The sequence below is a fragment of the Condylura cristata genome, unplaced genomic scaffold (assembly GCF_000260355.1).
Source record: "Condylura cristata isolate star-nosed mole 26May11 unplaced genomic scaffold, ConCri1.0 scaffold00003, whole genome shotgun sequence".
Lineage (NCBI taxonomy): Eukaryota > Metazoa > Chordata > Mammalia > Eulipotyphla > Talpidae > Condylura > Condylura cristata.
In genome coordinates this window covers 49,254,987-49,278,517 of record NW_004567104.1, presented here as the reverse complement: position 1 = coordinate 49,278,517, position 23,531 = coordinate 49,254,987, and the positions used below count along the sequence as shown (strand labels likewise).

Genomic DNA, 23,531 nt, shown 5'->3' with positions numbered 1-23,531 from the left:
TGCCTGAGGGCCATTCCTAACTCTTCCTTCCTATCACTTGATTGAAATGTTACATATGGAGGCTTCATCAATATACAGTGTTAAACTTCTTTTTCTGGCAATTTAGAGTAAACCAAATTTTCAGTTACTGAATAATGCTAGAAGTTTTCCAGAATAGATGGTATAATGAAAATGAAATACAGTAATAATAATAAGCATTTGTATAGCTTTTATTGTGTGCCAGGTACTTTATAAACATTCTTGCACATATTCATTTAACCCTTATTGAAATCCTGTGAGGTAGATGCTATCATTATTACATATCTAGATCAGCGATCAGCACACTGCCAATCTGACTGCTGAATCCATGTTCTTAACCTCTACTGGATTTCTTAGAACAACTAAAGATTATTCTAAAATGGAGTAGAACAACTTGAAATTGTATTTTCCTATATATCTTACAAACTGGAAAATAAGGTATTCTTACCATACTTGACAGTTTTTAACTTTTGTAATTCTTAGCTGTGTCATCTCTTACCATTTCTGGTAGAGTTGTTAGTGCATTTTTAGGTGCTGGATTATTAGTGTCTTCGGTATGGTCCACTAGTTGAGTGAGTTGAGTTTTTAGATTCACAAGGTATAGCTTATTATCTTTAACCTCCATATTGTTAATAATTTCAGTTACTCATACCAAGATAAGACATTTTAAGAATAAAAAAATTTTAAGAATTTGTATCAGCATTTCATCTCACCAGTCTTAAAATTTTTCTTTTCTAATGTGAAGTATATCTAGCAGAGGAATGCTTTTTTTTAGTTAATAATGATATGTTTGTTGATTAAATGCCATTGTTGCTCTCTTTAAAGGCAAGAGGTAGTATTTTGCATCTATTAAGTATATATGTATCTATTAAGACAGTAATCTATTCGGTTGCATTTAGAAAATAGATCTTCAGATAAGGAGCAGAAATATTCATTGCTCATCACAGAACTTGTCTAAAGGCTGTTGTGATGTTGAAGACTATAAAAAGCACTTTCCACACTTGCAGTATACTGAGTTACAGTGGACTTAGAAGTTAAATAGCTTGAGAGGACACATTTTCTTATACTGCTTTGTAATCACCTCTATTAAATTGTAGCTCAGTTCTTTATTTTTATATGCCTTAATAATAGCTGAATAAGAAGTAAATTAGACTTGTTAATTCTTTAAGTAATTTATTTATTTGAGGTAATACTGGTTTACATCACTGTATTTAAGAAACTTTATGATTCAAAGGAATGGTCCACACACCTCAGATAGGCATCATTGCCCACAGAGCAGAGCCCCTATTTCCACTTATTTATATCATTGGGCCCCTGCCCCATTTTGTCCTGACCCCACCTTTCCATCTAATGGCCTCAGTTTTGGAAAGTATTTTCCAGACTTTGCTTTAGTTTAGTCTGTCAGTATCTGTTTTGTTTTGCTGTGTTCCACATAGGAGTGAAGTCATCCAATATTTGTCTTTCTCCCTCTGGCTTATTTTACTTATTATAATCCCCCAGCTTCCATCCATGTCATCAAATAGCAGGAGTTCATCTTTTTTATAGCTGAATAATACTCCATTACATCTGTACCACATCTCTAGAGTCCATTCATTTGTTGTTGGCACTTGTGTGGTTTCCATAACTTGGGTATTGTAAATAGTGGTACAGTGAACACAGGAGTGCATATATCCCATCAAATTAGTGGCACACTTTTTTTTAAAGGTTAAGTTTTTTTATTTTTTCAATGAAAAAGTTTTATCATTTCAACATAGCATGCATATTTTTACTATTTTGAGAAATTTCAAAAAAAAATATGGGCAGAGGAGCTAAATATGTTTATTTCTTTAAAATGGCAAGTATGAGCCTGAAGCTTCCACTTTTCATATTTAGTGTACAGCTTCCATCTTCCTATGAACTGGGCTTGTGCAACCCACAATAGCATTCAAGTAACAACTATATTAAGAAGGCTACAATTATATTTTACTATAATAGCAGAATTACTAGTGCCCCCAAAGAAAACTATTACTATTTAAGAATTATAGTCCCCTAATTTCATTATAGCTTTATTTTAATTAGATTTATGTAAGAAACTATCATATATTCTACTTCCTAGCAGCATATTGAGAAAGTGCTCATCTACATCTTAAGGTCACTTCATGACAGAATGAAAAAAAAGTGCCAAGAATACCTTATTGTAAAGAAGGAAAGTTTGAGATTATTCGGGTAACTCCACTTTTTACCTCTTTTTCTTTAGCCCAAGTTCAAATTGTTTTGAAAAAGCCAAAAATAAATATATACACATCTATTAAGACAGTAATCTATTTGGCTGCATTCAGAAAAAAAATAATAGTTTCTAAAAAAGGTAAATTCTGATTATAAAAGAGGAATCCAAATCTTCATTCTCACAGAGAATTATATGGAGTGGGAGTTGCGGTGGTGCCGTGCATAAAATTCTAATCTGAATCAACTTTCAGAAAAATAATTTCAGGTTGCTTCCAATTCCATGTAGACTTCAATAAGTAGATGGTTCTCAAGCATTTTACCCAGTTGCCAGGGAACCAATGTGAATAGAGGTTATAACTTTCAGTCTCATCCTGAGACTTCCTGAAAGAGGGAGTGAGGAGGAATGAAGGTTGAATCCATTCCAAGGCCATCAAGTTAATAAATATTGTCTAAATAATGAATCCTTCAAAAAAAAATTCCCAGAGGAGGGACTTCAGGATCTTCCAGGTTGGCAAGCTGTTGGGGTAATGAGAATGGTGCACTTGGAGAGAGCATGGAAGCACTGTACTCTTCCAAGTACCTTACCCTATGTATTTATTAAATATGGCTGTTCCTGGGCTGTGACCTATTGAGTAAAAAGGTTTTGTTAATTCTGTGTGCTATTCTAGCAAGTTAATTCAACCTGAAGAGAGGGGCTCTTAATCTCTGACTTGGTGTCAGTCTGTCAGAAATGTAGGTAACAACCTGGACTTGCATCTTGCACCTGAAATCTAAGCAAGGGGCCGGGGGAAACTCCAGTCTGTAGCTGATTGGTTAGAAGCCCAGCTGACAGCCTGGGCTTAACACTGACATCTGAAATAAAGCATAACCCTAGGAGACTGAGCCCTTAAGCTGTGCTTTCTCAGTGTAGATAGTGTCATATTTGAATTGAGTTTTCATACATCATGCTGTAATGACTTGCTTGTAGATGTTAATAAGTCTTCATGCCCACTTTGGCCCCTAAAACATTATGTAATAGTAAATTTTTAAAAGACAGACAATTTCTAAACCATCCAGGTGAGAAACTCAAAACGTGTAAGTGATTCAAACAATGGTGGGTGTCTTATCAGAAACAATCAATGCCTTAAGACAGTAGTGCATTATCTTTAAAATGTAGAAGAAAAAAAAAATGTTGATCCAGAATTCTAAAATAGCTAAGAAAATTTTCTGCCTCACAATCTGCACTACTATGAAAATATTCTTCAGACTGACAGGCAATATTACCAATGGGAAATTAGTTTTCAGGAAGCAAGAAAAACCATTGAAAAGGTAAATGTTTTACCTTTATTTGGGTGAACATAAGACACTTTTTCTTTAATATATTCAAAGTACAGGTTAATCTAAAAAAGGATAGCATATTCTTAATGGGTTTATATAACAGCTATGAAACTTCATTTTATATACAGTGATGCAGTATTAATGCAAGTGGGCATTATTAAGGATGGATTTTGTAATCCCAAAACAACTGATTTTTTAATTGTATTATTTTTTTATTGAGATAATTTTATATGTATATGATGCCCCCCCCCTTCAGATGCATGTTGTCACACCACACCCACAACCAAATCATCCAGAATCCTGTAGCCCATCAGCCATTGGTCCCCTTCCTCTTCTGCTCTCCTTTGCCCTGGTAGCCTCAGTTCTACAGTCAGATTTCTAGCTTTTGCTTTGCTTTAGTTTTGACTGTTCCTTTGTTTTGTTTGTTTATATTACACATAGCAATGAAATCTGATACTTGTGTCTCTCCTTCTAAATGACTTTGCTGTCATAATCCACTTCATTTCTATCCATGTTGGCACAAATGGCAGGAATTCATCTTTATATAGATAGGTCTTATTTCGGTGTGTGTGTGTATTGCACATTAATCTACATCTGTCGCTCAGAAGTTAGGATGTTTCTACAACTTGGCTTCTGTAAATAGTACTGCTCTTAACATAGGCGTGCATATATGCCTTTAAATTAGCATTTGTCTGTTCTTTGGATAGAAATCCAAGAGTGGAATTGATGGAGCATATGGTGTGTTCACTTTTAATATTTTGAGAAACCTCTATACTAAATCTTTTCCATAAGGACCAAATCTTTTTAAATTCCCACCAATCTAAAGGGGTTCCTTTCTCCCCACATCCTCACAAACACTTAACTGTTTATAATCTTTTTGATATGAATGTTATCTAACAGGTGTGAGATAATATCTCATAATTTTGATTTGTTTTTTCCTGTTGTTTCAGTAACGGAGAACATGGTTTATAGGCCTGTTGGCCATCTGTAGGTCTTCAGGAGAGAAATGTATGTTTTACTCTTCTGTTCACTTTTTTTTTTTTTTTAAGATTTATTTATTCATACAGAACTGGGGTACAGGCCAGAGATGCGGAGGGTGAGAGAGTTCACCAGAGACAGAGTGGGGAGTAGAACAGGCAGATCGATGAAGTACACTGCTGAGGGGAGCAGCGGGCGGGTCAGGAGAGGTCTGCCGCGCCATGTGGATCTCCTTCAGGGCAGGCGGGAATCGAACTCATGTGGAAGCGGCTTTAGATTCTCATTGCTGTGCTTTAACCCGCTGCGCCACCAGGGAGGGCCCTCTGTTCACTTTTTAATTGGGTTACTTTTTGTCAAGTTTTATGAGTTGTTTGTAGATCTGGTATGTTAACCCCTTGTCAAATAACAAATATTGTCTCCATTTGGTAGAGTCTTATTTATTATTATTATTATTATTTTAAATTTATTTATGCATACAGAGCTGGGGTACAGTCCAGAGTTGTAGGGTGAGTGAGAGGCCTCAACCAAGACAGAGTGTAGAACAGACAAGCTGATCGACGAAGTACACTGCTGAGGGAAGCAGTGGGTGGCCCAGGAGAGGTCTGCTGTGCCATGTGGGTCACCTCTGGGGTGGGGATCAAACTCATACTGAAGTGGCTTTAGCTTCTCAGTGCAGTGCTTTAACCTGTTGTGCCACCAAGGAGGGCCCTGTTATTATTTATTTTAATGATGGCTGTTTTCACTGAAAAGAAGCTTTTTAACTTTATAAGGTCCTTTTGTTTGGCTTTGCTTTTTAAATTATTTTCAAAATATAAAATACATCTTTTTTAAAAAAAATCAGTCAATGAAAATGGGGAAATGGAGTTCACTGTGATATCTGAGTTAACATAATCTATAATGGAACAAATTGAAATTATGTAACACCAAAAATGAAAAAATTAACATTAATTTTGTGGGGTTTTTTTTGTTTTTTTTTGTTTGTTTGTTTGTTTTTGCCAGAAATACATAGCCTGAACCTAACCATATGAAAATACCAGACATACCCAAATTGAGACATGGCCCAAACTACCCCCTCCAAAAAAAAAAAAAAAAAAGAGCCTGTAATATTCAAACGTATTATAGTCATGAAATTCATGGAAATACTGAACTAATTATCTGGAGAATGGAAATTAAAGGAACATGATAACTAAATGTGATACGTAGTTCTGGATGGGGTCACAATTGTATGAGGGACATTAATGAGGTAAAACTTGAATGAAGTCTAAACATAGAACACCAGTTTCTGACTTTAAGGATTGCATTATTTCTAATTAGGATTTTAGGAGAATGATCGTATTTGTAAGATATAAACACAAAGTATTTAAAGGCTATGGCATTTGACAATATACTTTTGAAAGCCTCAAGAAATAGGAGGTTCTTCATATGATTTAGTGTCAACTTCAAAACAAGATTGACCTTTAATAAGGATATCTTAAATGCAATAGTAATATAGAGCAAATGGCAGAACTAAAATAGAATATAGTAGATAATTTATTTCCCAGAAAGTCTGTATTTTATCATTAATTTAAAAAATCAGCTGAGTATGTTGATAATTGCAGCCAGTATAGGAAATTGTGATTGTATTTACTACATGTATTTACTACATGATTTATTTATATTTGTAGATATGACATTAGATAATATAGTACTTCTTACAGTTTTTAGGCACAAGAACACTTCCAGGTGCCTTTTTGTATTGCACAGTAATAATATCAACCTGATAGATAACCTTTAGAGTAAATTCAAGTTAATATTATGAAAAAGACAATTTGTATAAGAATGCCAAACAGCTGTGAATCTGTTTGTTCTTTTGATATACTTGATTTTTGTCCTAAATTAGACATTTGGTTCCCAGTAAGACTTCTTCACCCCGACTTACTTGTCTAACCTGCCTCCATCGGTAATTAGATGTTGTAAACTGAGATTATCTAGGTCATATAAGGATGAGTGCAGCAGTTTCTCTACTAACATATTTCTCATACCTTGTCACTGTCATTGACTTTTCAATTATGCAATTATTTTCAAGAATGTAGCATAGAGTTCACTTAAAGGTAGTTTCATGTCAACATACCAAAGCCCATGAATATCCTTTTATTACACATAGTGTTTGGTGATTCACAATTCACAAAAAATATTTACTGAAATATTTCCTCACCAAATCAGACAACAAACAGATCAATTATGTGTCTGTTGTTGGCCCAATGCTGTGTGCTGCTGTTGATAGCACTGAATGACTAGTGTGCTATTCCAAATATCAACCTGTTGTGCTGGGTGTTTTAACGGGGTTCTAGTTTCAAGATTTTCTGGTGCTTGCTCCTAGGACTGTGATTTGTGAACTTTATGGTTGAGCCAGGTGCAGCCTGCCCAAGTAATACATTCAGCTACCTTCTTTTTCAAAACTCTTTCCATGTACATACTACTTACTGTTCATATTTACCACCCTGTCTTGTAATAACTTAGTTGTTTCTTTTGGATTGAGCTTCTTGAGAGTAGATCATAGTGTATATTCCATTCACCAATCATATGGCCAGAAAATAGTCAGTGTTTACCAAACACTGCTATGAAAGCTATGAAATAACCTTGTAGATGGCATATAGTTTTTAAAATACATAGTCCTCCTTGACTTTCCTAATCACATTTGAAGAGGCTAACACTAGAGGAATAAAAATGAATATATTGGTCAATGATCTTCAGGTTCCATCCAAATCTTTACTTTAGAATTTTTCCATTTTTATTTTGTTTTGTCTTCTGAAATGTAGACTGTTTAATAGCTTTTTTTACAAATAAGTTCAAAAAAGTTTTGCATTCTTTGACTACTTTATCTATTAAGGGGAGTTCACCAAACTTGTAAGTTTTATTTAAAGATACATTTTTTTAAAAAACTGGATTTTTACTTAAGCTATAGAAACCCCAGTGTGTGTATGTGTGTGTGTGTGTGTGTATACTGAATTTCTTTAAGAGAGCAGAACATTTGAAATAAAAATAGCAGAACTTAAATCCATTTCCATTCCCCTCAGGCTGCATGTGGTTAATAAGTTTAGAGAGACAAATTCTATACTGTAGTGTAGTCAGCTACTTCCTTTAATGATGTAAATGATTGATCATGTAAAGTGGAGTTTCTTTGTAGTCAGATGGAGATGGGATACTCATTTTTTTAGTTACTTAAAATTAATACCAACTGTGAGGGTTTATTAAAACAATCTGTTCATTTAATTGTCATCTGGACTTGATAATTCAGAGTACTGTGTCAATATATTTACCTGTATGAGAGGTGAAGCAAATGACTTATCATGGAAATTGATTGTCCCAAAAGTGCTTATAGAGCAGCCCTCCTGCTGGCCCGTCTGCATAGCAGCAGCAGCTCACCTCCCACAGCACCCCCACCCCCACCCCTGCAACCACAGGGCCTCTTTCAGCACACCCGCTCTTGAGGGCAGCGCTTTCTACCCATTTATGTCTCTGTGAGTGTCCCTTACACTTCTTTCCCTGTTTATAATAAACCTCCCCTTTTGGATATAACTAAAAAAAAACCAAGTGCCTATTTGGGAACTTGAAAGAAAAATAGAATATAGAAACAAATGATTTTAAGAATGGTGGTTAACATGAAATAAGTTATGAGAACTATTGTTTTACTTTGATATTTAAATCAAAATATTCCTATTGGAGGTTTATGAAAAATACATTTTGTTTTACATAGTGCTTCTGATGTATCTAATCAAAACTGATCATAACAGGGTAGGATAAGAATTGATGTCTTCTGTTAGCCAAATTATGAATATCCTTTCCAATAAAGTTAGAATAATTGTGAAAATGCGTCTTAAGTATATTAAATAGTGCTTGTTGTCTTTCTATGTTGGTAGTATGAAAAAATAAAAATAAAAATAAATATTTAGGTATCCTTAGCCTCATTAATGGATTATAAAATTATGAAGTAATTTCATGAAGGTGTAGTAAAGGGCCACACTAAAAAAGAAACCTAACTTCTTGTTTTCAGTTTTACCTTTTTTTTTTTTTTTTTTGGAAAGTTGGCTGAAAGAGTCAATATTGTTATGATAGATGTGATGGAAATATTTGATGTAGGGTACTTTTGTTAATTATTTTTTTTAAATCACTTAAAATACAGTTTGATTAATATCTTTCAAAATGAATGTGGTATCACTGAGAAATATATTTGGCACCTTTCTAAAAACTAGAAATTATATTTACAAAGGTGACACTTGCTTTTTATAGCTTATGGAGTTGTTTAGTTACTGTATTTCACAATGTTTTAAAATGACATTTTCTGGGAGTTAATGATAGTATTATTTTATGACAGACATAAGTAAGTGTGCCTAGTTTATATCCAGCACTATATTCAATACTTCATCACCCCAGATTATAGAAAAATGGATAGATTTCCATTCCATCTTATGCAAAGAAAGCCCAGTAAGAGAAATGCTAATCTAAATTTTAGATTAGGTAAAATCCCCATGTGAAAACTGTAGTTCATCTTAGATGACAGCATTGTATCTTTTCCAGCTGCTTTCTTTCTCTAATCAAAACATTTGCTCACAATAACAGCTGCCCCTATGTCTTGTTTTTAAACCATTTCCAGCAAATCAAACCAGGAACAGTGTGTCCACAGTAAGAGAACTCAGTCTTCTAGAACATCAACATAAGTAAAAAGGAAGTCACTTCACAAGCCAGTTACCTTTACATTCTCAAGTTCTGTTTCATGAAGTCCTAATGAAATTTATAATCAAAACTAATTTCGTGCAGTACAGAAATGTGTAAATTTTATTTTATAGAATATGATTACTAAAAATGTATATCAGAAATGAATCATATAATGCATAACTATGTACTCAGGTGAAATAATTTTGGAAAACAATATAGGAGCTGAGTCTCTGATATAGTAAGTTATTCTGAGCTATTGTATGTGTCATGCTTACAAAACCACATTTAATTAATAACTGGTATGTGACTTTGTATTTTAGATAACATTTGATTCAAAAGACAAAACTGAGTTGGCATTAATAAGTATTTTGGAATGCATGTTAGAATCTATGTCTGCCAAAGAAATACTATTTATACACTTTTTAGAATATAATGTTATGGGGAAAAAAGTAAGCAAATACTGCATTGTTTAAGAAGTCAATATACAGTTGTCAATATTTTTGTAAAGAATTCATTTCTCTTTATAGGCATAATCAAGGGAAGGAACAAGTAAATGTCATTTTGATCAAGCTGACACATCTGAATTTGAGCATTAAAAGATGTATGCTTGAAAGATCCATATCTCCATATCCTGCACACAAAAAAACATACATACAATAAAATTTCATGCATCCCATGGATTCTGAATAACCAATTACTTAAAAATTTCACCATCTGCTCTTATTGAAGCATCAAGACTGAGGCATTTTCTAGTGTTACAAACCATGATAATCAAAATGTAACCGAATGAGAAATATTAGCATCATCCCCACCACCTACACCCACCCCTTCTTATTGCTGAGGTGGTTTTTAATGAAAACTTGATCTCTACAAACAAAGAAAAGGGGAGGATACCCCTGTTCCATCTCCTAATTGAGCTCTTATATCCAAGTAATAGCTTTTTGCTGCCCTGGGCAGCATGTCATTGCCTCATTCGGCCACACGCTGCTATTATTCTAGGAGGCAACCCGTGCAGTGTCCCCATCCATCTGCTCGCTTTTCATGGACTGGTGCTTTCCTTGATGTTGACAGCTGTCTTAATATTCCTGGGCCACCTGCTACATAGTAAATACTGTGCTCTAAAATACATACAGAAGTTTATCCCTCTGGTGGACTTTTCAGAATTAAAAACTTAGCATTTCTAAACTATACTCGTATCCTTTTAAAAAGAGTTTTGGAGTTCTACATCTGTAGGCCTGTAAGTCTATAGAAAGCAGTCTATTTTACCATTAACTGCTGGCATTGGCCATAATACCTTATTTTCTTACTTTTATAATTTACTTTTATATACATTACATCATTGTTCATTTTTGTACATATGACAATTTTCTATGCATATAATTGAAAGATACTTCATCTAATTTGGTGGGGTGTATTTATTGATGGAAGGACTATGTAAATATACAAAACTGCTTCTGGTGTTTGCCCAACAATTAATGCTGTATATTGAATTTTATTTTACAAAAGACAAGACTTATTTTTAAAGGTTTGGGTTATTTACAGTTATAAAATTGTTATCTAGTGCATTATTGGGCATGTTACTGCTATTAAAGTAGTTACATCAATCAGAAAGTATTCATTTACATCAATCAGAAAGTATTCATTTTCTTAAATTTTTGTTTTCAGATGCCTAGAATAATTTCCTGCAAATCCGCTTTTGCTGGTGCACATTTTAGATCTTGTTTAATCGCTCTGTACTCCCCACATATTTTCAGTGTCAGGGTTAATTAAGATAACTTTATGTCCTAATAGGACTTCTTATCTTGCATCTTGGTATAATTCTCTGTGAATTACAACATGGACAAATTGGAATTTAAGCAATTAAATGCTGTAGAAAGGCTGACAGTAACACATATATCCCACTACATTCAAACTAAATGTATTTCTAAATCAAATTCTCAGCATATCCCAAAATACCCCTAATAAAACTCCTCCCTATCAACTGATTCTAGAAATGTGCTGAAGGAAAATCCCAAATGGAAAGAGGTCTTACTCAACTGCATTTAAAACATTTACTTTTGTAAATTTTATAAAATCATATGCCCATCCTGCCACATTGCTGAGTTCACACTGGAAAACACTGTCAATGAAGGACCCTGAGCTATATACTCAGGTGAAATAATTTGGGAAAACAATATAGGAACTGAGTTTCTTATATAATAAATTATTCTGAGCTATTATGTGTCATGCTTATAAAGGCACATTAGTGAATTAACTGTCTATATTGTATGATGGAGAGAGATTAAAATGTGCATCAGCAAAAGGGGGTTTACAGAAAATTATTCTAGGCACCTGAAAACAAAAATTTAAGAAAAAAAATACTTTCATCAGTTTTCCAATAAATATACTTCTACTCCATGTACTTAAACATGTTTATAGAACAACTGTGTAAATGAAGACAACTGTGCTGAGGTAGCATCTCCAGATCCTCACAACTCTAAACATTTTTGCAAGACTTATTAATGAAACCTTAGGATTTAGTATTTAGAAAATTGTTACTATGAAAGTACAATATAAGGATGGAGATAACTAAAAAAAACTAAATACTACAGAAGTAAATAAATGAAAATTCAGGGGTGATTGTTTTATGATTTCAAACTAATTTTTCAGAGACAATGTTTGCTATGATGGAGAGCAGGACATTATTTGTATTTACAACTTATTGAAGTGTTTTATTCTACCATGGAGTCGAGATTATAGATATTCTTTCCTTCATAAGGTAGTTGCTTTTGTGAAAAATCATGGACCTGTTTTTTACTGTCACTTTAGGAACCCTTAATAGTAACATTTTCATTATCTTACAATTTTGCAAGTGGTCCATTAGAAGGATTTTAGCTGAACAGTGGCATAATTTATCATTTCCATGTCCACTACAAACATGAAATCTCAACATTACAGACTTTACATATGATTTCAATGTCTTGTCACTTATTGGAAATAGTGCTTCTTGAAGAAATATTAAGAGTAACACATTATTTTTCTTGAGTTTTTTTTTTGTTGTTGTTAGAGAAATTCTTAAATGTTTTTAGCTAGAACCACAATTTGGTAGTAAGTCTTACTGGTTCCCATCCACTTTCACCCCCAGAAAAGCTCCTGAACAATTCACCTTCAGAATAGGCAGTAGGGAACAGGGCCTGCTGTTAGCGCTCAAAAGCCAAAAGACACACATGATAGTCATTTAACTTCCTCTGAAAGATCAGTCATTCACTGGGTCTGGTCTTCTAATTGGAAGGAACAGTTTGCTTCATGCTCTTCTCTTTCATATTGAGTGGGCTTCGGTAAGTAGCCTTTATTATTATTATTTTTTTAATATACTCATTATATCAGCCTTCATTTTTCAGCAGTGCATGATTTCCCCATGAAATTCCCGCCACCAATTCCCTCATGCACCATCACTGTAGTCCCCTGTGCTCTTCCACCCCTTCTCTGCTCCCATCTCCTCCCCTGCAGAATGTCTCTGATTACAGTTGCCTAATGATTCTAATTTTTACTTTATTATAGTTACTTTTTTTGCTGATTCCTTGTTTTCTTTGGTAAGTAGCCTTTTCATGGAAATTTTCTCCTAAAATGATACAGTTAGAATAGGAACTTTGTTTTCATCTATTATTCTAGCTTTTTTCCTGTTTTCACAGGGGAAAGATTTGCAAAAGACCAAGTGTTGGTTAATCTTCAGGGATAGATTAAAAGAAACTGAGATGATTTAACTTTGATGGGTTAACTCAAGCCAAAACAAATTAGGGTGAATGCCTAACTCAGCTGCAGTGAGTAAGGGCTACAGTACTTCTGGGAGGCGGCTGTGGGTTACAAGGATGGTAACAGCCATCAGCTGGTGCTGAGACCCTAGGGTTTGAGGCAGCCAATCTATAAACAGCCTCCCCCTAAAATGGGGAATCAGAGGGAGTTACTCCAACTTCAGGGTGGTATTACTCCCAGGTACTTCCTGTCAAAATTGCCTTGGATATTTCATTTTTATCTCATTTATTTGTATAATTTTTTTAGTAAACTATTATGCCACATCACTTCAGATTTCTGTACCCTCTCAGGGGCAATATGGCTTTAATGCAAACCAACAAATCAAAACACCTGTGGTGAATGGGCCTCGTGTTTTCCCTACCAGCCAACAGTATATAGAAAACTAAAAAGTCAGTACTAATGTATGAATGAAACAACCCAGACACAGAAGTACACAACTACATGATACCACTTACACGATGAATCAAAAATAGTCAAATCCATAGAAGCAGAGTGAATTGCCAGAATGGGGGTTGGTGAAAGCAAGGAAGTATTTATTAGTCAAAGCTATAAAGTTTCAGTTATGTCACATGAAATAGTCCTAGAGCTTTACTTAACAGCATGGTGCCTAAACATAAAAATGACACATTGTATACTTAAAATCTTGCTAGGAATGCAGATCTTATGTTAATAGCTCTTCTCACAAAATAATAGTGCAGAAGTGGGTAGATCTATGACATAGATTGTGATGGTTTCAAGTGTACGTTTTTCGAGTTGTAGACAATTATGTATTGCTTGATGTTTGTCGATTTTTTTTAGCTAAATTGGTAATACAGTATATAAACATTTTAAAGCAAGTGTTTAGGAATCTTTGATTTCTAGATGTCAGTGACGTCTGTATAACGACTACCACATAGTTTTTACAAGTTTGAATCACACTTGCTTTTGATCAGTGTCCCGGAGTAACATAACTAAGGTGTGAAATTTTAAAGTACTTCCGTGTAGGAAAAGTTACTCCACATTCACGCGAGCCCAACAAGAAATAAGTTGCTGACAGGCCAGACAGTCACCTTTGGCTTTGCTTCACTTCGGAGAGACTGAGCTTTGAGGTAACCTCATCTTTTGCAGTCCCAATGGAAACTGCTTTCAGAGAGCTGTTAAATTGGAAAGTGGCCCAGAGCTGGCACTGCAGCTTACCAGGTGTTCACAAACTTTAGTTAACAAACCTCTCCCACAAGTCGGAAAACTTTCTGTGCCCTGACAGTAGAAGAAAAAACTAATCGGTAATAGAAAGCGAATTCTGAGTGCAGTCAAATAGATTGCAACTTGAGTCAGTTTTGAACGGGAGTCCGGGACCCCAGGAACGCTGGCAGAACGTTCCCACCTCGGATTCTCTGGCGGATCCCCAGACCTCGACCCTGCAACCCCAAGACAGCAGCTGGGCTCTGGGTGGACGCGCGACCATAGGCTCCGCCCACGGGGTGGGCCCGCGAAGCAGGCTCCTCCCACAGGGCGGGTCGGCGGGGGCGGGAGGAGGAGCCGTCCGGCCGCCCTGGTGGTAGCCGCGCGCTGGGAGCGCGTCGCCTCGGCGCCTCTCCCGCCCGGGATGGACTGAGTAGCGCCAGTGGCTCGCGCAGAGTCGGTCCTGCCCTCGCCCGGTCCCGCGGCGCCGGGCCGGGCTCAGGGCGCAGGACACTGCCACTCCCGTCCTCGGAACCCAGTTCGACGGGCAGCGGGTTGCAGAAGAGATGTCTGGCGCTCGGAGGAGGGGCGGCGCCCCTTGGCACAGTTTCTCTCGGTTCTTCGCTCCCCGAAGCCCTTCGCGGGACAAGGAAGAGGAAGAGGAGGAGAGGCCCAGGACCAGCCCGCCGCCCGCTCCGGCTCGGGGCGCTGCCAGGTAGGAGCCGTGGGGGGCGTTAGGGACCCTGTGCCCACTCGCGGGACATGGGCTCGGCCTGACCGCCCGCTGCCAACAGCTCGGCTGCACGCCGTTTGCCGCTTTCTGTTCTCCTTCCTCCATTGCTGAAGTTTCCTCCTCGCCCAGTTCCCGGGCCGCTTTTCTTGATTTGTCAAGTCTGGATGAAGTTGGTGACCTGCGGCAGCGCGCTCCCGCTGGGCGGGTCTGCGCCGCGCTCCCCTGCCCACTTCCCGGCCCGCGTGCGTGACTCGGTGCCTGCGCGGTGGCGCGTCCGCGCTCGGAGTTCTGTGGCCCAAGCGAGTCCCCCGGCGTCCTGTCGGCCGTAATGCGAAACAGTGTGAGCCGCGTCGAGCACCCGTTTGGCAAAGGGGGCGCGATCGGAAAATCACTGGTGTGGGAAAGGTAATGCTTTGGAGCGCCTCCTTAGCTGGTATTTAACCATCCTGTTTGCACTTCTTAAAATGATTTTTTTAAAGAATTGCGATACGGAGTTCCCAAGACTTTAAAACTATGAAAACCTCGTTTATTTTATCTATCCCTGCGTGGGCACTGAAAGCATGCCGCCCGCCCTTCTTTCCGTCTCTCCTCGGAATTCTCCCCCTCAGATTCCCAGACAGATCCCAGAAACCGGGACTCAAGGTGTCAAGGTTTCTGTCGTAAAAGCGTGCCCCTGCCCTGTAATCTTTTCTCCTTCCTCCACCTGCCGTAAAATCGATTACTTTAAAATGCCGGTTCCTGAGAGTTTTCGTCTTTCCTCCTGAAGGAAGGAAGAGAGGTCAGTGAAATGCATCTGGGTCTTTTAAACTTTCCGTGAGAGGCTTACTCTCCCTCCTCCCCCAAATTGCTCTGGAGGACTTATATAAACCAAGAGGCTGAGGGGAGGCGCCGAGAAAGCTATGTTTACTTGGGATTTTAAAGACTTTGTGGAGGAATTCTAAGGAAAACGGGTAGGCAACCACTGTAACCGTGACTGCTGGCTTTAGTGCTCAGGTTTGTAATTTGAGTCTATTTGGTTATGTGTTCCTCAGTTTTCCTACTTCTGAAACATTTCCATCTGTTGATGAAGTACCTCATCTTTCCAAGAAGACAGTTATTATAATTTCTGGACTTCTCCAGGGAAGTTTCATTTATTATTGCCCCCACTGTTAGGGGAGGATTTAAAATTCAGAGTTACACAGTAGTTAAAAATAGTTTTGAGGCCCTCCCTGGTGGCGCAGCAGGTTAAAGCACAGCACTGAGAAGCTAAAGCCACTTCAGCATGAGTTCGATCCCCGCCTGCCTGGGAGGTGACCATATGGCATGGCAGACCTCTCCTGACCCGCCCGCTGCTCCCCTCAGCAGTGTACTTCGTAGATCTGCCTGTTCTGCTCCCCACTCTGTCTCTGGTGAAGCCTCTCACCGCCCCTGAGCCTCTGGCCTGTACCCCAGTTCTGTATGAACAAATAAATAAATCTTTAAAAAAAAAATAGTTTTGAAGTCTGAAAGGGCTCAACCAGAATGTCAGATCTGCTGGTGTGGGCAGATAGCCTGTGGTGCCTGCCATCACTGTAACGCTAACAATCTTGGATAATAAGGGAGTAGTATTTAAAAGAAATTACAGGTAGACTCAGCAAAGGTTAGAAACGTGAGTCAGTGTTAGAAAGAAGAAGGTATGCCAGCTTCAGGTTTCTATCAGAATTGTCCTGAAGCCCTTCCTGCCTGATTTTGGCTTTTTAAGCACTTCTCAGTTCTAATCTCTTCTTCTGTATGGAGCTAGCCACTATAGCAATTAGTCGCTTGTCTGTCCACATCTCTATTTTCATCATCTGCTGATAGGCCAAGACTAACTTTTTGGCAGTGGAAATGTTAATTGTTCTTTTATGAGCACTAATTTTGTACTCGTGTTTATTGGAACTTGCCACATGTGAAGGGAATGTCAGATAAGCCTTTGTGTTACACAATTTTGAATGAGTTGAAATCTTTCTTTTTCAAGGATATACACATACACAAAGCCTTTATTGAAAGTTTAATGAAACATGGAAATGCTTAGTAGTTCCCAGTGTCTAGGAACACAACACCATGGTGTTAACATGATTAGAAACAGAATTGCAATTTGTCACTGGGATCTTATTTCAAAAATTAAAGTATTTTTGGAGGCAGTAAGAAGTTAGCTTTAATGGGAGCAGGGGTCATTCTTTGTACTGGTGATTTTATGTGCTAAGGTGTTCTTTCAATAGCCAGAATAGTGCTTGGTGTTACAGGATTGTACAGATGACTGAGAAAAGGGATCCTTTCTCTAAAGAAAGCAATTGGAAAAATGTTATACTTAAAGTTAGATAAGTCTATATTATCAGTATCCCCATTTTTCTATTTTAAAAGTTTAACAATAGCAAAGTCTCACAGCTACTTTTCAGTCAGTGAACATGTCACTGAGCCTGTAAGTTGGAGGCCTCAGACATTGAGGATTAATGCCTGCATTCTGGCCTTTCGCTACTCTCAAAACGAAAGTCTCTAAGACTTACATTCTGTAGTTTCCTCTGAACTACCAAAGTGGATTTGTATGAGTTTATACATGTGCAGTACAAACAGGCATAAATTCCTTAACAGAATTTATTAACAATACCTTAAGGAGAGAATTAAAGATTAAACAGGAACATAAACACAATACTGGTGAGTCAAATTTGCAACATAATCCTGCCAACAGTTTTTGGCTGCTCAGAAAACAAGGATGTTGCTAACATATTACCATAGCGTCTCTCTGAGCTGTCTTGTCTCTCTACCACTCTGTATGGTGCTGTGATTTAGGTTTCTTGCAATCATAGGAAAACTTTTTCTTTTATGGTGTGCTAGAAGCTGTTTTGTGTAAAAACACGTACGTATTAGAGCTTACTGCTGTTTACATCTTATTAAGCCTCAGCAGTTGAAGACGGCCTGTTAGCTTCAACACTATTGCTTATTCAAGCTCAGGTGTGGATACTAGAACTGCCTTTCAGTGCTTACAGCTGGGTGATTGACCAGACAGTGCTTGTGTCCCAACTTCAGATTGGGGGGAAATAAAACTGCAATAGGAGTTTTGGTAGAAAACTTAAAAACTCTGTGGATCTGAGTTTGAGGATCACTGCTACAGTGTTAAACCCAATTTATGAGTAAGTAAGGATCAAAATTGTTATAAGGCACAAGAAAGCAGAGAGTGCTCCTGAGTGCAGTTGACTTTACCTTTGTTGGACACTGGTGGAATGTCATCAGGTTCAGAGCTGATCCAGGAAGACAGACATAGGAAAGGGGCCTTCTAGGCTAACAGTCCTGTGGGGTTTTGGTCTGGAGGGAAGAGGGGACATTATATTAGTGAGACAGAGTGAAAGAGGCAATAGTTAGGTTGGAACTGGATCATCTCTCTAGACAGGCTCTTAATTTACAAATCAGAGAACTTTTGCAAGTTTGTTAAAGTTAATATTTGCTGAATATGAAATTTGGGAGTTATCTACCTTATTTTCTCTGCTATGAGAAAATGCTTTCCCAGCTTTGTTTCTCTGCTCCACCAAAAAAAAAAAAAAAAAAAAAAAAAAAAAGACCTGGTTTAAAATGAGCTCCATGGAAAATTTTCAACTCAAAAGGGACTAGAAAAGTGACAACAGTCTATGTAGTACCAGAAGACACAGAGCTGGTTTTCTGTGATCTGGATAGGCTGATGAAGGAGGAATCTTTGGGCTCCCAGTGACTTTTTGAGGCTGTTGATCTTCTACACCATTTGTGATGCCCTGTAGAGGGCAGGCAGGGAGGCAGGGAGTCTTGGTCCAGGAGGCTGGCAATTAGTGGGTGGATTCTGATGCCAGTGTCCTGCAAAGCACAGGAGAGGCCTGTTCAACAAAGAATTGTTACACTCAAGATACCAACAGCATCTACCATCTCAGTTTCTCAATTGTCAGGATGGTGGCAAGTGTACTGTTGGGTACATGCAGGTTACCAGGTCCCCTGTCCCCCACATTAGCATCAATGATTGACACATGCGGGGCTTGCTGTGTGCCTGATGGAGGCACCTGGAGTTTGGTGTGGGCTGCATGACTGGGCCCCCCTGAGCCCCCTGGAGAGTGAGTGCAGAGGGCAGGCCTCCTGGGCCCCAGCATTCTCCTGTGGTCTCTGCTGGTCTCTACTGCACAGTCCTCTGCTGCTACCCTCTGCTGCTACACTCCAGGTGCCACCACCAGGCACACGAGCAAGCCCGCAGGTGTCGATCATTGATGCTAATTTTACTCCAAATCATGAGAGTAGTAAATTTCAGGAGTGAGATTTGAACTTAGGTCTCTCCAACTGACTCCAAAACTGTAATGCTTCTAAACTATAATTCTTTAGAATACATTTGAATGTGTGTGTCAGTTGAACTAGATCTCACTTTATTCACATTGTGGCCCATTTCAGGAATATTCTCTTTTGGCTGTTATTTTGGTTCAATGTAGACTCACAAAGAGAAAGAAGGGAAGACGGCATCACTGACCCCAGCACAAGGGAGGAGGTGCTTATTCATCTTGTGTCTTAGCCATCTTGGCACCCCCTTTACCTGTTCAGGCGAGTGTTGGCCGATGGAACATTAGGCACTTACTGGTTTTCTGCTAAGGTCAGTGTACCGCCAGCTTCAAGGTGGGTTGTCAGTCTCTCCAGATAGTGTTGGATCCTTGTTTTAAAGTTTAAAGAATATTTGCTTACACCTTGGATGAGGGCATTAAATAGGTGGAATCAGAATGCTAATTGGCTTTTGGCAGAGATGTACTCATAACAAAATGGCATTTTCCTCTGATGATCAACATGAAAGCTATTAGCCTTCAAGTTAAAGAGCTAGTGTTGACCACATTAGTTATGTGAGTCAAGGGCACACTGTTCTTAATTTTCACGGCACCTGTTTTCATTGATTTGAAAACACTGTAGAAAATAATTGATAACTAGTTCATTTGAATAAGATACCTCTGTGATACAGAAGACCACATCTGCAGTTCATACTTGTAGTCAAGCAGTATGAAAAGAAAATAGAAAGTTCCAGATGATTGGAACAATTCAGAGTCTTCAGGGATATGTGTTTTAGAAGAATCTGAATCTCTCAGCTTAATGAAAAGCACAAAACCTATATTGGTAGTGTCGTAGAACTATTGGCTCTTTTAGGGAGTTAAAGCTATAATTTATTTCACGTAAGGTTTCTGTCTTCTGAGTTGATCAGGGCATCTTGCCAGATGGGTGATGTGGGATTCTGTTTCTGCTGAGAGAACTCTGTTAATAAACTCCGTTATACCCCCTAAATGTATTAAGGTTGCAAGTATACCTCACATTAGCCTGCAATAGATTTATATAATCAGAACTTTTAACTTTATTGAAACAACAGTAACAGATATGTTTTCTTTCATCTCAGTGGAAAGTATGTAAAACAGGTAATATAGGAAAATATGTAAAACACCTGCTGTAAAATAAGAGGAAAATAATATTCCCCTAAAGGATATTTCATTTCATAACCAGAATTTTGATGAGAAACACTGAAGTCCAGATATACCAGAAATGCTAATATAACTATGATAGCAAGAAAACACTGGTCGATATACATTTAAACTCAGGAAAATAATGGGAACTATTTCTTGCAAAAAGAGCATCAACATGAAATAAAGGTTTTAGAAGTCATTTATTTTTGAATCTTGTTTTTCTGTAAATTTTGAGTGGCTATCATGTGTCAAGTACAGTTTTGAGCATAGGGGATACAAAGATGAATAAATGACAGAAATTGCCTGCCCTCTTAGAGCTTTAAATTAATGGAAGAGATAAATATCTGTGTTCTCAAGATGAACTCATTAAAAACCTAGCATGTTTTGGGTGTGTGCAAAGTTGGTTCAGAACATACTGCTTCTTGGATGACAAATATTATATGAGAACTTTATTGGACTTTCAAAATATCTTCTCACATTTGTTTTTTCCTTGGAGCATAGTTGATTATTATCTTTGCCAAGCCAGAATAGTGGAGAGATGTGATAGTAACTGCATCAGCAGGGTGAACGGAAGTGGCTCCTATCTCTTGCTCTTCCTTGATTCTACAGGTTTAGCAAATCCTAAATGGAGGCAGAAAATCACATCCTTTCAGGAAGCAACTTTCCAAGTGAATGGAAACTCTTATAAAGAATGACTTGAAGAACAAGTTGCAATTCTGTGACCAGGAAGGACTCATTTTTTTTTTTTTAAAGATTTATTTACTACGTGTACAAGACCTGGGATATAAGCCAGAACTCTGTGCAGGGCGTGAGAGGATTCACCAAAGAGTAGGGGACAGAACAGGCAGATTGACTGATATACACTGCTAAGGGGAGCAGTGGGTCACAGAAGGTCTGCTGCACCTTGTGGGTCAGCGCTCAGATTGGGGATCGAACTTGTGCAGCAGTGACTGGTGATAGCTTGATAGCATTGTTTTTAACTCCTGCACTACCAGAGAGGCCCAGGACTCATTCTTAAAATTCATTCTGCAAATGTAAATCATCAACTAATGGCACAACTCTTACAGGACAATCCTTTCTGTTTAACCCCTGTGGGTATTTATAGCAGCTATCCCTAAGCAGTGAAACAACTCTTTGCTTAGTCTAATGGAGTTTTTGGCCTGACTGTTTAGTGATAACAAAATGAATGCATTGTTATTGAGGCACTAATAAGACCTCAGCCCTGCACTTGGAACCTTAAGGATATATTCATTTAGTTCTCAAAGCAACCATATGAAAGAAGTATCATTACTCCATTTTTACAGATATATAGTCAGGGCCTAGTGATTTTAATAGCTAATCAGAAAGTCTCTCAACAAATGTGTGAAGTCAAAGTCAAAATCTTCCAGAGTTCAAAGCCAACCACATTATGTGAGAGTTTATTTAATTTGGGAAGACTGATTAAACAAGCTTTAGAAAATGATTTTAAATGGAAATAAGACAGTGGCATGCAACTAGACATCTCTTCAGATGGCCTGAGCCACTGCTGTTTTTAGGAAAGAATTTAGAGTCCTGATGGTTGAGAGAGGGGAAATAAATGTATACATCTATGTAAATTACAAATATGTATTTAAATATTAAGAGTCCATCTCCTTCAAAAGAGGTACAAATGCAAACTATCATAAGATAATAGTCTACACAAGTTTAGTGGTTGCAGTGTCTTAATAAACAAAAAGTAAAAAATAAAGCCCAGGCCTGTACTAATTGCTTAAGTGTGATTCATCCATATAGTGGAATATTATATAATTGTCATAAGTAATGAGAACACTTAAAAGATTTTAAAGGGTCATCATATATGTTATTTGAATTTTTAATACTTTGAGGAATCTCCACACTGTTTCCCATAGGGATGGGAACAGTCTACATTCTCATCAGTGGTGTAAAGAGTGTTCCTTTTTCTCCACAACAAACTTTTTTCTGGGCTTTTTGATATGGGTCATTCTCAGAGGTTTAAAGTATTCCATTGTGATTTTGATTTGCATTTCATTGACAATAAATGATGGTGTTTTAAGTGATGATGTTTTAGCTGTTTCTTCTGGCCTATTGTCCTCTTTTTGTTGATTGGTATGAGTTCTTTATATGTCTTGGATTTCAACCCTTTGTCAACTGTATGTTGTACAAATATTTTCTCTCATTCACGTAGGGGTCTTTCTGGTTTAGTGATAGTTTCTTCTGCTGTGTAGAAGCGTTTTAGTTGGATATAGTCCCATATTTACTTTTGCTTGAGAACACTTTAAATGCATTGATCAGCAAACAGCTCCAAAATCATTAGGTAATAGTAAGTGCAAGATTCTGTTTGTGCTTCCATTTATAAATTATTTAAAAATGGGTTGGACAGCATGATGGCTATCAAAGGGGAAGGTGGAGGGAGGGATTGTGTAGAAGAAACAGATTAGTTGGTGGTAGAAGCTTACTGGTAGTATATCGTTACCAAAGAGAATGTTGTAAAATGTTACCTCACTAGAAATGAGGTATGCTTACATATAATCATGTAAATACATAAAATAAAAGGCATTTCCCCAATTTGCCTAGAAACATAGATTGGGATATGAAATAAAGTTGTTACGGTGTGGTGTTATTATTAATATAAAGGGAAGGCTGCATAAGGGGAAGAGGACAAGAGACCAGATACTGTGCTACACAGTAAAAGAGCTGCAATGTGGTCTTTGGCTCAAAGCACTTGTACAGTTTTGTGGAGAAGACAGTCATAGCACAGATCTTTCTTCCTGTCTTAAAATAAGTACCACAGTGCCACAGAGGGGGTAAAGGAGTATCTAGCAGTTGTTAGGACTATCCCTGAGACTTTTATATGACATTGTTTTGATCTTGTTTTAGCTGTGTCTTCTGTCATTTCTGTACATGCATCTAAATACTGTCTTAGCATTATTTCTTGATTTATAAACTTGAGAAAATTTCCAGACAGAACTATTTTGCACCTCTTTGTACTTTTATGCATACAGCCAAAATAATTTGTATTTTTGTGATTAAATAAAAAACCAGTCTTGAAATGCAACTTTAGTTTAAGATAACATGTTTTTGTTTTGTTTTGTTTTGTTTTTTAAGATTGATTTATTTGGGCCCTCTGGTGAATCCTCTCACCCTCCGCATCTCTGGCCTGTACCCCAGTTCTGTATGAATTAAAAAAAAAAAAA

At 37.6% G+C, this 23,531-nt stretch overlaps 1 protein-coding gene across 1 annotated transcript in view; it reads left to right on the top strand.

The window, feature by feature from the left end:
• The first annotated feature begins 14,732 nt into the window (after window positions 1-14,732).
• Window positions 14,733-23,531, top strand: part of CRYBG3 (beta-gamma crystallin domain containing 3) — a 99,054-nt gene continuing 90,255 nt past the window's right edge. Inside the window, exon 1 of the mRNA XM_004675271.2 lies at window positions 14,733-14,881. Within this exon, the coding sequence (XP_004675328.1) occupies window positions 14,733-14,881 (149 nt within the window). The remainder of the gene's footprint in view (window positions 14,882-23,531) is intronic.